The sequence below is a fragment of the Macrobrachium rosenbergii genome, chromosome 12 (genome assembly GCF_040412425.1).
Source record: "Macrobrachium rosenbergii isolate ZJJX-2024 chromosome 12, ASM4041242v1, whole genome shotgun sequence".
Classification (NCBI taxonomy): Eukaryota; Metazoa; Arthropoda; class Malacostraca; order Decapoda; family Palaemonidae; genus Macrobrachium; species Macrobrachium rosenbergii.
The window spans coordinates 97724832-97742722 of NC_089752.1; the positions used below are offsets into that span (position 1 = coordinate 97724832).

At 37.3% G+C, this 17891-nt stretch overlaps 1 protein-coding gene across 1 annotated transcript in view; it reads right to left on the reverse strand.

The window, feature by feature from the left end:
- The window catches only part of Dip-C (dipeptidase C), a 444612-nt gene extending 427444 nt beyond the window's left edge, over positions 1-17168 (reverse strand). Inside the window, exons 1-2 of the mRNA XM_067112480.1 lie at positions 16645-17168; positions 9803-10016 (exon numbers count right to left, since the gene is read on the reverse strand). Coding sequence (XP_066968581.1) covers positions 9803-10016; positions 16645-16664 — 234 coding nt within the window. The 5' untranslated portion in view covers positions 16665-17168. The remainder of the gene's footprint in view (positions 1-9802; positions 10017-16644) is intronic.
- Positions 17169-17891: the final 723 nt, after the last annotated feature.

Below are 17891 nucleotides of genomic sequence, written 5' to 3' on the forward strand. Positions count from 1 at the left end.
CAGCCAATGTCTGACTTACTAATTACATTTTCCTAAAACAGTTGATGAATCGTACGATAAAAATGTAAGAACTAAGACAAACAAGTGAATTACACGCAGACCTGCAAGCTCCAAAGAATCAAAGTAACAGAGATAAGAGAGACTGGATTCAACTGTTCTAATCCAATTTCCCAACGAAAAATAGAAACAAAACATGACGACTACCGATCAGACAAAATGGATATTTTCATGAAAGGAATGAAACGTCAAAAACTGAACATGACTGGTGAATTAACAAAAAGATGTTACCAATAAGACGTTGTCTTTAATTAATTCTTACATAATTAAACAAAACTCGTTATACTGATACAATTTCGCTAAGGAACCAAAATCTCCTTACATTGGAAGACCATTTGCACATTCAAGGAGATTGTTATTCAAACAGTGTGTGCTTTGATTATGTTCATGGGTATGTTTAGACATTAACTATAAAGGTATACATGAACATATAATAATTATCTACATTAACATGTTGCGAACATCTGGAGAAATATAATCGTCTTCTCAAGCAAGTACACTGATTCTAACTCCGCCCTCACCACGAACTTCACTAAGAACCACATCTAATTGGTGATAATGAGCAAGATTCATTCTTTTATATATATTTATATATATATATATATATATATATATATATATATATATATATATATATATATATATATATGTATGTATATGTGTGTGTGTGTGTCTGTGTGTGAGGAATATTATATTTCAAAGGGAGACCTAACCAATACTTCGAAGGAACTTTTTTTTTATTTGGCAGCAATTAGCAGACGGAAGGATACACAAGGCATGAGAGAGAGAGAGAGAGAGAGAGAGAGAGAGAGAGGTGTATACGAGAATGAACCAGACAGACGAGCAAGGATGCATCGATCTAAGAGGCAAGCATTTGTACCCATTCGCTCTTCCTTCCCCTCACTCTCCCCCACTCTCTCTCTCTCTCTCTCTCTCTCTCTCTCTCTCTCTCTCTCTCTCTCTCTCTCTCTCACAGCATCCGCACCTTACCCTTATATAAATAACCAGCATTTCTCCTAAATGAAACCCTTTTAATATCAGGCCGGAAAACCTTTGCTTTTGTACCTGCTAGACCTGTAATTACAAGACTACAATACAATAATGAAACTGAACAACTATATAAACACTTGCACATCTAAGCTTCAAAGGGTATTCAATGACAGTGGAAACAATCCTTTTTACATTTCACTGCCTGTAGATATAGCGTTTTTTTATATTATTGTACATATCTGTGGATGTAATGGATTATATTTACACTCCTAAAACCCCCTTTAGACATAAGGTACCAATTTTCGCGTTTCTAATGGATTTTTGGCCAATAATGGTTTAGTTAGTGCTGTCAATCTTCTGTTTGATCTCTAATTTAATAATAAACTATAATGATTTAATATGTTAAACAAATGAATTATCAGGACAAAGGCAACAAACTGGCAGCACCAAATTTTGCTTCCAACACAACAAAGACCGCTAATGCCATGTTCGTTCGCTCTCGATTGAGCTCGCCTTATGCCAGCACAGGCTCCTGCCCCTAGATCCTGGAACAGAGTGTAATGAAAATGCAGAGCACAAGCTGGGTCCTCAGTCACCCCCCTGCTTCTCTCTTGGGGGGTCTGGGCACCAGTGTAAAGCGGATCTCATGGCCCCCACGCCAGACACACGGGAGACTAAAGGTGGCGTGACACCACGCGTTCTTTTTTTTCCTTTTCCCTCGCGAAAAACTGGTCACTTCAGCATATAGGTTTTCTATGCAGATTCGTGACGGCTAAAATAGGCCGACCCTTGGCCATCGGCTTAGATGATATAACATAAACTTTACTTGAGGTCCCGGATGATTTGGATAAGAAAATGTGAAGTATTTATTTCGAACACCATATAATCTCACAAAAGAGACTACAACCCTAGGAGGAAAAGCACAATGCTACAAGCCCTAGGGCTCCAATAAGGATAGCACTTCACTACAGGAAAAATGCATAAGTAAAGAATAAGCTATATCAAGAGAAATAACAAAGAAAAACAAATAAGTTAAAAAAAAAAAACATGAAATGAGACTCATGTGAGCTAGCCCCCCAAAAAAACAGTACAGGATTTGCATCCTATATGAATTCCGGCGGTAACAACGATTCAACTTCAAGTCTAAAAAGATCACTTCAGATCTTTGACATGGATGGAAAAGCTTCTCGAAAAGTCCGTGGCACTAAACCTCTCACTAGAAAAGGCAAAGCTGATAGATTTCACTACCATCTAGTACTGGGTGCTGGATGACACATTCTGGGAAAATCTGAATACATAGGATGATCAGAAATAAGCAAAATTGTTTTTCAACTAATCAACAATGGTACCAGAGATTAGCACCTAAGATCAGGAATGTACTAGAGGTTAACTTTCAAGTTCTAGAATGAGTAATTTAATGCGAATACAGATTTAATTCAACAATTTACGATGTGAGTCGGCTACTGCAGACCAACCTGGAGAACAATATTCAAAACACAGCAGAATAAAAGAACTTGTAAAAAAAAAAAAAAATCCTCAAAAGAGACGTCTCCAAAAAACTTGGAATTTTTTGTACGTGAAGATTAATAATTATGTTATGAGTGGTAAATTCAACTTCAATGTCCATATTTTACGCAATGCACGAATACTGGCTAAATTTTTGTTAAGAGAACCAGCAACCACAGGTCTATAATCAGTTGATGTGATCGATGCCAATGAGTAGAATCATCTGCACGAGCAGATGATTCTACTTCTAGGACAAACCAATATCATGGGCATATGATATAATAGCAGTAGGCCAAGAACAGCCTTGAGGAACGAACAGTCCCGCAATTACATTTCTGTACCATTTCAGTTGCTCATCAACAACTACTCATTGCAATCTATTTACTGAAATTCAACAGTAATAGTACGAAATGTTCCCAAACTTCCTTCTGTCTGAATCTGAAACTAGGGCCTCGTCATTAATCAAAATCAGAGCTAATTTCAAGTACATTCATTCGTACATCATGCCCAGAATCTCGAAATTTCTGCATAATGGAAATCTACAGAAGCATAACACAGACACCCCAGGCCCTTTCAAAAGCAAAACTAAGAAACAGATCATTATTTTCGGCACATTCAGACATTTTGCCAACAAACATTAAAAAATGTTTGATATGAATTGTAGAAATTGAGTGGTTATTTCCACTTACAAATTTAACCTATATAGCAACACCAATTTTACACCACGTTTAATGAGGGCTCTTTCCAGCTAAATTATGAATAAAAATAGGAACAAAGTAACTGCCAGCCTCACACTGGGGAAAAATACCATACTGGTCTACATCTCCTTAAGCAGCAAGGTCTAGTAAGAGATTCTGAACTTGCTTTTAGAAGCCACACATTAAGCTTTCCATTAAAACGTGTGAGTTTCAATATTGAATAGAATCGTTCTCATGGAAAATACTGAATTAACTACACGCGATTTCTTAACCAGATAACTTTATGTGTCTTCCGTGCAATTCATCGATTCAAGGCGTCTGCTCTTTCAGGAGATCCAAGGCGTGACGTCGTTTCTGAGGTCGTAGCACCTACTCTACTCAACGAAATCTTGCTGCGGGGGTTCCAGTGTGATGCAAGTCACGCTTAGGATTTCTAGCACCACACGTCAACTCGCCAAATGATTGATAAAGCAAGGACCACAGTATACCTTCTACACCTTGGAATAATGAAATATCCGCCTAGCCAGACTGTTCATTTAAGGCTCAATCTCAATGAGAGTTTTAAGCACAAAGCTGCACTGGAGCAAGACAATACAGATTCATCAAAACATCTCACTGAAGAGAGGCCAGCTGACTACAAAATCTAACAATGTGGAAACTTTTCCTTGTTTGGAGTATAAAAAACATAAATCAAAATGTTAATAACTCTCATATCTTAAATTTCTAAAAGTGGCTGTCTGCTGTAAAAAAAAAAAAAAGTTTTCATAATTAAAAAAAAACTCTCAAAGAGCTCCTCAACAGATCATTTTGGACAATTTTTCAGTACTAAAAAAGCTTTAATAGTCGGACACAAGCGCTGGCAAGACAAAAGTAATAAGGAAATCTATATGTATATGTATATATATATATATATATATATATAATATATATATGTTTATATATATATATATATATATATATATATATATATATATATATATGTATATATATATATATATATGTATGTGTGTGTGTAAGTGTTTAAACAGTGACAGCAATATGACTGCGTGACAAGTGTCCTCCCTACCCTCTCAAGGTCGAATGATTCATACTGGGAGTGCTTCAAATTGAACTCAGTCCTTGAAAAGGAAAATTACGAGCTTCTCAAGGATTGGTTATGTAACCGATCATTACGAAGAGTAAGAGAAAATACCTAAGGGGTATACCGTTCCTTTCTTCCCAACTCGAGCCGAATCGTCAATGCATCGTAAATACCAAGGCACAAAAATTGACACTTAGCTAAACAGCCAACTGAGTCTTTACCTATCTTGCGGGACATTAACTTAAAATACATTCCCAAGGTCACCAATTCTACCAGATACTGAATGAGGTTATATCAAATGCTGCGCCTGCTCTTGAACTGCACTAAAAGCCAACGTCAATATGCCACAGGGTTATCGAGTTAGCTTTTAAAGTCGTCCGTAAATAACTATACCCGAGTGGCTCCTTTAGTCTCTGACCATGGCAATCCCCGATCGTTTCTAGATACAAAGAAAAAATCCCTAGGCGGGAAACCAGGCTTCGCCTCCACAACGATGCTGAGATGAAATCGTGAAAGGTAATCAGCAGTTTGTTCGCCCTTCGGCGCTACGACTCGAGTATCCGGAGTTCGACTTCCTCTGTACCACTGACAGTCCCCCTTGTCCTGAGTTTACATGGGTATGTCATAAATGACTGGAACTAAGTAAATGCTTTTAGGGAAAAAACCTGATTCTGCCTGTTTGGGCTCATTTGCAGGGCTTGTAAGCTGTGTTGTATTAGTAAATATTGCTGAATAATACTATATGCATCGTCATCTTAACAAATAAGCATCTAAATCAGACAGCAATTTCATAAATTAAGCATCTGCCAACTGAAAGATGCAACATTCCCATTTCCGTACATTCACATCTAATGACAATAATTCTACAGATACCTACCCATCAGCAACATGTTAAAAGCATCGGGATAAACCAAAAAAGGCTTGCCATGGAAAAAAATAAGCACTTAAACAAAAGATCACAAGAAGATCGAAATTAGCTTGACTACAAGAAAAAAAAAGTTGGACATGGTTCCATAAAGGCATCTTGAAAACACAATCTTCAAGGACTTTCATTTACTTTAAGATCAGGAAAAGAGACGTTCATGACTGTTTAATTCATAACTCGCATAACGGCATGGAAAGAAGAGTCCGTTAGTTAGCCCAAGATGTTCCAAGGATAACTGCCTGATTAACGCTACGTGACAATGTCTTAAGAAACCATGACCCTCAGCCCTCATACAGGGTCAGTCGTTCGTTAAGTACAGTATTTGCGAAACAGCTTTCTGCTTGATATGAAGATGGAAGATGGGAAGATGGAATAGCTGTCACTTTACATGATATCCTCTCTCTCTCTCTCTCTCTCTCTCTCTCTCTCTCTCTCTCTCTCTCTCTCTCTCTCTCTCTTTCTCTCTCTAAAAATATATATATATATATATATATATATATATATATATATATATATATATATATATATATATATATATATGAGTGTGTGTGTGTGTGTGTATATATTCAGCCAATGCCACAGGAAAAATAAAAGGAGTACCATGCGCTTTCGTGTTATTTCAACGCATTTTCGAGGTACAGTGCTAAAAACACCGAAAATATCTAACGAAGTAAACATAAAACCTGAAAAAATGGAAACACAAATATCCTGTGGCCTTGGCTGAATATATTGTCACGCGCTACTTAGTGACAAATAAGCATTATATATATATATATATATACATATATATATATATAATATATATATATATATATATATATATATATATATATATATATATATATATATATATGTGTGTGTGTGTGTGTGTGTGTGTGTATAAATGATTATCTATCTATCTATCTATATATATACTGTATATATATATATTATTCATTATATATATTTATATTATTAACTGAGCAATGACATGTCTGGAACGTTTGTCGCTTTGCGCATTCTTCAATGCTGGCAATGACCTAACTCAAAAGAAAAGACGTAAAGCTGAAATCACACAAAAAATGGACTCTCGTGAGAAATCTCGCAAACGTCCACGTATCAAAAGCAATATAAAACTGACTCGATAAAACCATAAAAAGATATCGGATCGATTTTTTGTATAACAAACCCGAGGGCAATCTACAACATATATTAACACCATAAGCCTTACAAACGTGAAGAACAAAAGCTGAATGACCAAGTTATACTTAGCAGAGAGGAGGAGAGTGGGAGTTTTATAACGATAACGACAATAATAAGATTACGAAGACGACCACGAGGCAGTATTCATCATGCGTGCTCCCTCACTCTGGTATCAATTCCCCTGAATTTTATCTAAATCCACTTAGCTACTCTCATGCGCAGATGTCAAAATACGCTCCAGAAAGCTTACCTTGCCTCATTTTGAAAAAAATATCACTTTAAATATCACAATAACTAATGTAATATCTGAAGTAATATTAAAGAGAACATAATACCGTTAACATTTTATGAGATGAAAATAAGCTATGATAGGGAGACACGTTTAAAAATAGTGTTCGTGTTTACGAGAGAGAGAGAGAGAGAGAGAGAGAGAGAGAGAGAGAGAGAGAGAGAGAGAGAGAGAGAGAGAGAGAGAGAGCAATGTTGATTCTAACACGAAAAACCCATTCACCTTCACTATTTTTACTGACTAGTCTAAACAAGAAGAAGAAATCATCTGGGGCAAGCGTCAATGCCCCTCAACATTTTAGTTGCTCGTCGTCGTCGAGACCATGCCACTTGAATGTCCCAACCCTCGTCACCCAACCCCCCTCTCCCCAAGCCCCCAAAAAAAGGTTTACAAATCCCTTCAGTATCTAGCAGTACCGAACGTAACTGGATTTTCAATTACTATTCATGCTCATTTCTCCTGTTAAACACAAAATCCTTGGACTGACTGGCCTTTCTTCTGCATGGCACCGAGATTTCCGCAACTAACGGATCATCTGGTTAACTCCCTAGGTAAATTTAACACACTGTCTCATAAAACAGTACCTTTCAAACTGCAATTAAGTTTATTTACACAATAGCTACTTGAAAATTGTGCAGTAGCTAATTGAAAACTTGAAATACCTCATGGACTTCACGTAACTTGAATGTACATACTCAGCATGCCTATACAAGCACATACATAACACACATGCACGCATATATATATATATATATATATATATATATATATATATATATATATATATATATATATATATATATATATATATATATATATATAGCGTCACTGATGCTAACTGGGATGGCTCCACAAGGAAAAAAAAAAAAGTGACCCTAGCAGTTATTACCACATTCATACTTTACCCGATGAATCATGCCAGAACTCCCGGTGCAAAACAAATAACATTAGCTGCTTCATACACGTACGCAGAGGGCTCATCAGCAGTGTCAATTATCAATACACCCAAAATATCATTCGCTTCCCTACTCACACACACACACACACAAGCGCGCGCGCGCTCTGTACTCTGTAATCATGCAGTAATTCTTATCATTTACTACCTGATCCTTATACAAAAGAACAGCTACTATCCTTTCATCAACCTGATTAACATTTATTCTTTCATCTTTCTGGTTTTCATTTACTCTCATAATCTTATTCTTGTTTAGATTTTCTCACTTCCCCTCTTGCTAACACTGAAATGTTTCCACTGGTTTCTGCACTTTCTCTTTACTATCTTCAGTCAGTGCTGTAATATCTGCAATCATCAACCACTTCATACCATTCACAACTCATTTTCTGATCCCATAACTTGAACAAATATGGAGACATAACACATCCATGTCTCAGACCACTTTTACTCCTGACTCACTTTCCCACCTACATTTTCTAGCGCAGGCTTCACTTCCATCACGAAAGCCTTTTTGTCTCAAATAACTGTCTCACAACAAATACATGATCTACACACACACACACACACACACACACTGCTCTTCCTCTATAAATCCTGTCATTTGTCTAACTTTCTCAATCAAATCTTACCATATACCTTCCCTGGTATACTAGGTACTGTGACGCTCCTGTCTCATTCTTTCCAGTATTTTATTATCTCACCTCGATTGTTTCACAGTGGAAAAATTCCTCTCATCCACCCCGTTGATGCGTTTTCAAAATTAAGCAGTTTCCCTAAACAGGCAGTGGCTTTCAGGTAAAAACACGACATTAAACATTACAGAAAGCGTAGCACAGCTAGCTTTGATTTAATATGCTGATTACAATAGAACGCCTACAGAAAACTAGAGGTTATTATAAACTTACGGTATTATGCAGGTAGCAGAAAAAAATGATGTAAGCCAACAGCTAAATGCACACTCCGATGTAGATGTTCCACTACAACATTCATACTTAAAGTATTGAATGGCGGAGGGTAAACATCCATGCGTGAAACTCTCACATGAGCCACATCATGTGCATACACAGGATCATGAGATGTGAATCGAACACCCTACATATACTGTTCCATATACCTTTCACGCACACACACTCGCTTCCTTGATGTAAGGAATGAAATGGAATATAAAGTTTAGGCCAAAGGCCAAGCGCTGGGACCTATAAAGCCATCCATCGCAGAAAGGAAAACTGGGAGTAAAAGGATTTAAAGGAGTAACAGGAGGAAAACCTCGCCGGTGCACTATGTAACAATTAAAGTGAGGGTGGAAAGTAAGATGAAAGAGAATATGAAAAGAGGTACAGCAAAAGGAATGAATGGGGTTGCAGCTACGGGCGGAAGGGACGCTACAAAGAACCTTAAGTAATGCCTAAAGAGCACCACGTGAGGAGCACTGAGGGCACTATCCCTCTACGGGATCCTGAATATTAGGACCTTCTGCTCCAGTACCTTTTCCAAGCCATCTACTCAGCATTTTCTGGGGTTTCCTCTCCTCCTTCAATGCAAACTGCTCACTCTTCGTCAACAGTCCTTCATTCTTTCCAAATGATATTAACACCTCGTGCCTTTGCCCCTAAATTACATTTCATATTCCCAAAAGCAAGCTAAACTTGACTTACTTTTAAGGTTCGCTATAAGTGAAACTTCTGACCAACCACCCGCATAAACCTGACTTCAGAATCTAAAGTAAACAAGACACTTATTTCCAACGAAATGCCCAGGCAAGTTGTTCTGTTCTATGAACTATCACCGTTGGCATCAAAGGTGCAATGCAGCCTAACAGTTAGCATCAGCATTAATCGGCTCTCCTATGACATATATTGAACATTACAAAAATCCTACCTCAGCTGGCTTCGGTATCACACAAATGACAAGACCAATAGCTCATTCATGAGAGCCAATAGCTAAATGGACAGTTTAGTTACCGATGATCCTTTTTCCTCTACATATTCGGTATATTATCCAATTTCTCAATATCCCTAAGCTTCACACACGCAATCAAGAGGTTCTACGACATGCTAAAGTTGCAGTTCATTTGTTCTTTCTACAGCCAGTTGAAAAGGTATTCTGTGAAGCAACTCACCTGTCGGAAGACGTGGGATACATCCGAAGAATGTCGGTTGACGTCGTCTCCACCCTGCAGAAGGATCACACTCCCTCGAGGGACGCCGCGAGCAGCCACCCTCTTGCAGATGCGCTGGCGATTTTCCGCATGCAGTGTCATGGGGACACGTAATGTGTGTTCGCCCATGTCGAAATAGGCAGCGCCCTCAGCATAGCGGGGAGCAGTTGGAGTCCTATTGAACAAAATGATACAATATTCAGTGGAATATATCAAAAATGATTCCTATGACAATACTGCCATCGTTAACTCAAAAGGCTCAAAAATAATAATAATAATAATAATAATAATAATAATAATAATAATAATAATAATAATAATAATAATAATAATAATAATAATACTCAAAGAATATTACCCTATGTGGGTTCACGCCAGATTACCAAAAACAAAACAAATCAACGAGCTGTGTTAATACCTCCTAACACTTTTTTATTCAACTACTTGAAATGGCAGTGAATTCTCAAGTAAAAGCACGCAGTTTTAAAGATTGTTTGATGTTTTTAAGGGATATGCTTGAGGATAGACAGCTGGATATTGCATTTTCCAAGCACAAGCAACCAGAATTAAAATTTGTATAGAAGAGTATAATGTGTATACATTCAACGGGAATTTTACTCTCAAAATGTTGTTATTGCAATGGCTAGCCCTTTATCCGCAATGTTAAGCAATTTGAATATGGAAGTTTTTGAAAGCAAAGTCTTAACATAATTATTCCACGTAATGTAGTATGGCTCAGGCATGCTGATGACGTAATATGTTTGGCCAGGAACGAAAATGTAAACAACTTCTTTGTTAAATTAAATGAATTAGAGCCAACAATAAAATTCACTATGAAAATGATCCCTGCCCTTTTTGGATTGCCTAATATATAAAAGTAGTAATGGGTTTAAATACAGTGTGTACAGAAATCTTACCGATATTTCTGCCTATGTGTATTTTAATTCTGTTCGAAGCAATGAAGTGAAGAAATTAGTTTTCTCATCCATGTTCTTAAGAGCATCACGTATATGAAGCCCTGATTACATTGATGATGAAATAGATATGATTATGAATATGGGCAAGAAATTTAAATATTCTGACAGTATCAGACAATTAATTAAAAGCGGCCAAAAGGGCATTTTATGTAACAAAAAGAAGAAAATAATTGCACAAAATACCTGCTTGTATTGCCATATAATAATAATTTCAAAGATATTTGCCATCTACTTGAGAATTTTGAAGTGAATGCAGCATTTGAGAACAATATAACGATGAAACATGTATTAGCCTGACATACTAAAGGATGTGTATAAAAGTCTTGCGGTAACTTGTGAAAACATTGGAAACCAGAATAAAAGATATGTACGAAATGCACAGGTGAACAGTGGAATTTCTGTACATGTTAGTGAAAACAATCACACAATCAACTGGGCAGGAGCGAAAGATAATCAATTCCAATGACACACTATAGCAAGAAACTTCTTTTGAGTCTAGTTTTCTAAAAGAAAGTTTCTGCAAGAGCATGAACATTAGTCATGTCATGTACCAACTCGGTCCTTCAATCAAGGAGTTTAATTTCAAGGATAAGGGAAGTGGGGTCCCCAGGATTTGTAAAATTTGACTTATAACTATTGAGGGCAGGACCCCACCTACGAACACATGTCAGGCGAAAATACTAGTTTTCCAACCGTTTGTATGTTCGCATGTACTGTCCTGCTAGCAAACATATCATGAACTTCTACCACTTTATATCAACCCTCTGAAGATGTCTTAGTTAGTAACAAAGCCGACACCATTCTGGATCTACAACTGTGTTTAATCTCTTCCCTATGGCCTACATTGATTTAAAAACATTAAAGTCACTTATATATATATTTTAAAAACGACTAGTATACATATATATATATATATATATATATATATATATATATATATATATATATATATATATATATATATATATATATATATGTTATATGCTAATACACAAGTATTATCTATTACCTTAAGGCAAGAATTTTCCAGTCCCCTGCAGGATGCCCTGCAGGAAAAGACAAAAATTGTCACGTTCTCTATCCATAAGCTGTTTCAATCATCAACTTATGGTTATCATCAGAGCCTTCACTAAAGATACAAAATTACTGCACTTCAAGTGAGCACAGCAAAAAGAAAAAATATCAAATTTTTAAGTTCTGTTTTTCATAAGTATATTAACCTGAGCATCTTATTTAGAATATCCTTCAGCATGAGCTGGGAGTCAGTCAATGGACTTAATAACAAGGAGTTAACTGGTGGTTATGGGGGAGTGAGCATGGGAATACCAATCACTCACCTGCTATCTCCGGGCACTCTTATCTTCCTTTAACCTCAGGGCGAAGCAGGGTGGTTGAGGTGGGAACTACAATAAAAGGCTCTGGTTTATATATCTTGGAAAAATACAAATAACTTTCAATATCTGATATTTGTTCCCACAGAAATACAAACCATCACTTTTACAGGGAAGACTCACTCCTTTGTTGGGAGGCTGTCTTTGTCAACTGACTGGAAGTGCAGCAGCCCATGATCCTGGTTGTGACTGCAAGTGATGGATGCTAGGACTCCTGTAACCTCCAACTCAATCCGGCACTGAGAAGAGTGCAGTAGAGCCCCAACTGAGTGAAAGTAAAGAAGATCTGGGAAACATAGCAAGCCCAACACCAAACTGTTCCACAGAGTAAGGCTACTCATGAGAAATCTGTCTTAGAAAGAGGGACAAAACTATGTCCCACCTTCTAAGAAGAAATTTTGTCCAAAAGCTGGCACTCTGGTGCAAAGTAAATGCATTTCCTCTTGACACCAGTAACCTCCTGAACTTCACCTCATCCTGGGATGAGACACCTGTCATAGCATGATCTGTCACTCTCAAAACCACCCTCGGTACACACATGGCACCAGGATCTTGCATGTGCTGTGTGAGGAGACAGTACTGGTTAAACCAGGTATATTTCTGGAGCTTTATGGGAGGAAGAGCCAATCTTGCTACCCGCATGCACATGGTCTTTGGATCTAACAAGAGCAGGGAAGTGGGTTGCATGTGTTCTAAACAGTGTCTCCCCACAGAGACACATGCACATGGTCCAGGGCACAGCTACATACAGAGCAAGCGGGATGCACTGGTTTGACTTTGAGTGTTTTCTCAGAGAATCACATCAGGGAGAGTCAGGAGCAGTTCCAGTGTTACGGGCTGGTGAAGAACAAGACCCTGTGCCAGGGCAACGCTGGCTTAATCTAGATAAATAGCCCCAGTGTCCAAGTGGGCTGGGACAGGGCCACGAGCACACTCAGTGAACCCCATGCCAGCCCTGTCAGTAGCCAAGCAATCACCCGCTGGTGTCTGAGAGTTATTGTTCTCCCCAGAGACTCATAAGAGTGCTTGCTTGAAGCCCTACAGAATTCAATTGAGGTTTCCTTTGAACTTCCCCTTCTTCTTCCTCCAGTGAAAGGAGGGAGAACAAACAGATGAGAGAGAGGAGGAGACAAGCTCAATGAGGAAGAGGAAGATGAAGAAGAGTGTTGAGGACACACCTTCCCTTTCCTGCCAAAGGACAGGCAAGGCAGATAAACTTGTCATCTGTGGCATAGATGTAGAAGGATCCACTACCAGAAGGGTAACCACTACGGCAGGCTCCCCATCCTTTGTATGAAGGTTCCTAACATGGCATGCATGATGCTTATAGTTTTTCCCTGAATGCATTTCGGGAACTTTTACTAGATGTGACAAAATAGGGATAAATGGCGGCTTTAGTTTCTCACGGAAGCTACCAAAGCATGCCTACACACAAATACTGTTAGCATAGGATCTTCTCCTTTTGCAGGTATACCAAAACTTTCATCCTAAACTTTAACCATTTGCAATTGCATTCAGTGCTAAGAAAGAAGGGGGAAGCTCCATGTCAATTAGAACCCAGTGCTCTAAGTTAAATTTTGTTATAGTGCTTACCTGTAATTAATTTTATGATTTACAAGGATCTATGTCAGATTAGGTTGGGTGAGTTCAAGGAGAAGCAAAGCCACTGTAGTCCCCTGGTCCAGCAGGTCAAGTTAGGCTGGAGGATCAGTAGCAGTTCCCCGAAAACGTCATGAAGATGGGCCAGGGGCAGTGCCAGGTATACATTCTAATTTTTCTTAGCCTAACACAGGGTCTTTGGGGCCTATCTGGCCGGTTGTATGTGGGGTTGTAGGATGGGGAGGGGAGTTGTTGCTTCACCTCCCCTCCCCATCCTACAACCCCAAATACAACAGGCCAAATAGACCCCAAAGCCCCTATGTTAGGCTAAGAAAAATTAGAATGTAGACCTGGCATTGCCCTCGCCCCATCTTCATGACGTTTTTGGGGAACTGCTACTGATTACTGTAAACACATCACCCACATACTTTTTCCAACAGTTTATTTTGTAACTTATGAGTATTTGAACACTTCTGTTAATGCTATTCACTTGTGTTAGGGTGAAAAACTATGGTTTTAAAAGGTGGGAAAATATTCTAGAATACATTTACCAAAAACATGCATGAAGCAATAAATGCATGCATTAATTATATGATCCCTTTAAATTCATACTACATACTACTTATGCATAAACAAACATACATACATATATATATATATATATATATATATATATATATATATATATATATATATATATATAAGGTGGATCATGAAACGTACTAATCACAGCATAATTCTTTATTTCCAGCGTTTCGTAATAAATAACTTTATTACATCATCAGAATCTGTTAAAAATTGCTCTAAAAATCAATAAAATTCATAAAATGCAACACAGTTAGAATACAAGATAAAAAAAGCAGAAAAACAAAAAAGACATAAAAGGAAAATCAAAGACCGCTAACCGACCTCATACCAAGAGGGCAGAAGACAGAATGCATAAATAAAAAGTTAACTCAGGTAGAGCTGAGTGGAGGAGGTCTGGGTATTTAACTGGGAAACCAGTTCTTTAATAAATAATGATTCCAGGATAGGCATTTCGCATGCAGTGCTTGTTTGGCCTATGATACAGAAATCATTTCTATCAATATATGTTTTACAATTTTTTAATGGTTTCATATGTTCGAATGTTCGGGACTGGAGAGCCTACAGCCATATATTGATAGAAATGACTTCTGTATCATAGGCCAAACAAGCAATGCATGCGAACTGCCTATCCTGGAATCATTATTTATTAAACAACTGGTTCCCCAGTTAAATAACCACACCTCCTCCACTCAGTTCTGAGTTAACTTTATATTTATGCATTCTGTCTTCTGCCTTCTTGGTATAAGGTTGGTTAGCGGTCTTTGATTTTGCTTTTACGTCTTTTTGTTTTTCTGTTTTTTTTTATCTTGTATTTTAACTGTGCTGTATTTTATGAATTTTATTGATTTTTAGAGCAATTTTTAAAGTAATTTTATTCATTATTTAACAGATTCCCTGACGATGTAATAAAGTTATTTATTACGAAACGTTGGAAATAAAGAATTATGCTGAGATTAGTACGTTTCCATGGTCCACCTTCGCGCTTATGTGTCCCACTGGCCGTCGCCTACTTCTATATATATATATATATATATATATATATATATATATATATATATATATATATATATATATATATATATATATATATATATATATATATATATATATATATATATATATATAAATATACATACAATATGTATATACACATGAGAGAGAGAGAGAGAGAGAGAGAGAGAGAGAGAGAGAGAGAGAGAGAGAGAGAGAGAGTAATTTACATAAGCAATACCCCGATGCATAATCTGGGATATGGGGGTGTGATTATTACTAACTGAGTGACCTTAGTGGAAGTTTACATCGCAGAAAAGGCACATTCGAATTCTTAAAAAAAAAAAAAAAAATAGCTCTCAAAACGATGTCACGAATAACAAAATAGTTCTTTTTTATTTTTTCGGAACAAAACACTTATAAAGAAAGGCTAACACGCCACTCAAGGTCACTTTCAGGGTGGCTGAGGAGTGATGCCCTAAAACCTGTTTCCAAAGAACAAGTGCCGCAACCCTAAAAACTGAATCCTCTAGACATTTCACCTATGGTTTAAGTTGTATAATTAAGCACCTGAAGCTGGATAACGAATTGATTTTACTTAAATCGCTTTACAAGATAATTTTACATCAAAAGGCTATAACATCACTGACATCAACTACGCTTCGAAACACCCCAAAGATTAGATCAGGCTTTATCAGCCAATGGCCTATGTTTCTTCGACTGATTGCTTGCTTTCGTTCCCAAACACTGATAAGGGGAATAATTTACTGCGCACATTTAATTAACCGTCAAATTACACAAAAACCTTTATTCTTAAAAAGCACATTAAACAGGAAAAGTTGAAAAGTTGTCAAGAGTTCATTCAACCCTTCGCACAAGACCCGCCAGTTTATCAGGAATCAAATTTCGCGCTCCGTTTCAACTTACATCGTAATGTAAATGTAGCAGTTTCTTCAAGCCTACACATTTTCGCACACAAAATGGGCCTCTGAGTAACATTTGAGCACATATTGAGGAAAAATAGTATTGCAATTCAAACCTTCGCTAAACAAAATTTCTCTTGACAACGTCTTCACTCCCCAAAATGTCAGATTTATGCAAGTCCAGTTGGATATAACATAGCACGAAACGAAAAAGAATTGTATCATCTCGAGGCGATCAATTATCTCTTTACCAACAATAGGACACCTTTAAAATATCTATAAATACTGTCATTCTAAGCAAAACCAGCAAATATTTGCGGAAATCGGCTACTTACTTGTTGTCGTTGGAAGCCATGATGCAGTGAGAACGCTCGCACGGGTAGACTCGATTTACTTCAGTCAGCTGTGTTGGAAGATACTAGCTAGCGTGCGAGCCTCACACTCACATGATGTCCCTTCCACTGAGGAGGGATCGTTGAATACTACGTCAAGTAAACTAAGAATTTCAAGTCACTGTGATTTTATTTACATGACTGGTATTAACAAGAACAACTTAGTACAATACAAATATTTGGCCATCGATATAACTATTTTTTTTATTATTTAAAGTAAGCGCGAGTTTGTATTGTCTACGCGAAGTTCATATGTCGCGGTGAGGTGAAAAAAAAAAAAACAGAAAATAGTCTCAATATAAATCACTATAACGACGTCATCACTAAAAACATCGGTTTAGATATATACGTACTCACTTCCCTTTCAGCCATTTTTAAGTTTAATTCACTTATCTACAACATATTTACTTTTTTATTACGACCGTTTCATAAAGAGGCGAACTACTTGAATAATGACGTGGTAATCTATCTTTCATTTAACTGCACCGCCAGTTGATGTTTGAAGAAATATGCGCTCAGCTGATTGATCGCCTGAGTCGTTATCAGTTCCTGGAAGTTCACATTCATCAGTACTCCCTCCCTGTCCATGTGTCGAGATCATTTTGATTCACTCGTCACTTTTGGATATTTTCTTCTTTCGAGTGTTGGATAAATCTATGAATTCCAAGTAACTTGACGGAATTCCAGGAGAAAAAAATGTTGCTAATTGCTGATCTAGATATTTTCTTCAATTACCTCGTTTGATTTATACCGCTTTGTATGACCTTTGTAGTTGACACGCCAGTGTCACCTTTCGGTCCAGTAAACTGTCACTTCGGGTTATTATTTTTTTTATGACTAGAATTATGGCGCCTTTCTAACCATTCTGAGACAACCAAATTATTCCTATGACTCGAGAACAAACCTAAGAGTTCTTGCGCAAATTCTATCTGTAAATAAACAATGAAATAAACTTACATTGGTAGTAAAATCGCAAGAACCATGGTAAAACATAAGAATGTCGGTCCATCTTGACAGTTTAATATTTGAGCGAAGTAAAGAAATTCTGCTTCTCAGTTATTAAAATCTTAATAGATCGATTCTTCGGTGGTGTGTACCAATGCTCATGGGTCTATTCGTCATCCTCATCTCATACATTAGACATCTAACTTGCGTTTCAGAACTCTGAATAGCTCACCGGTCTCAAACCT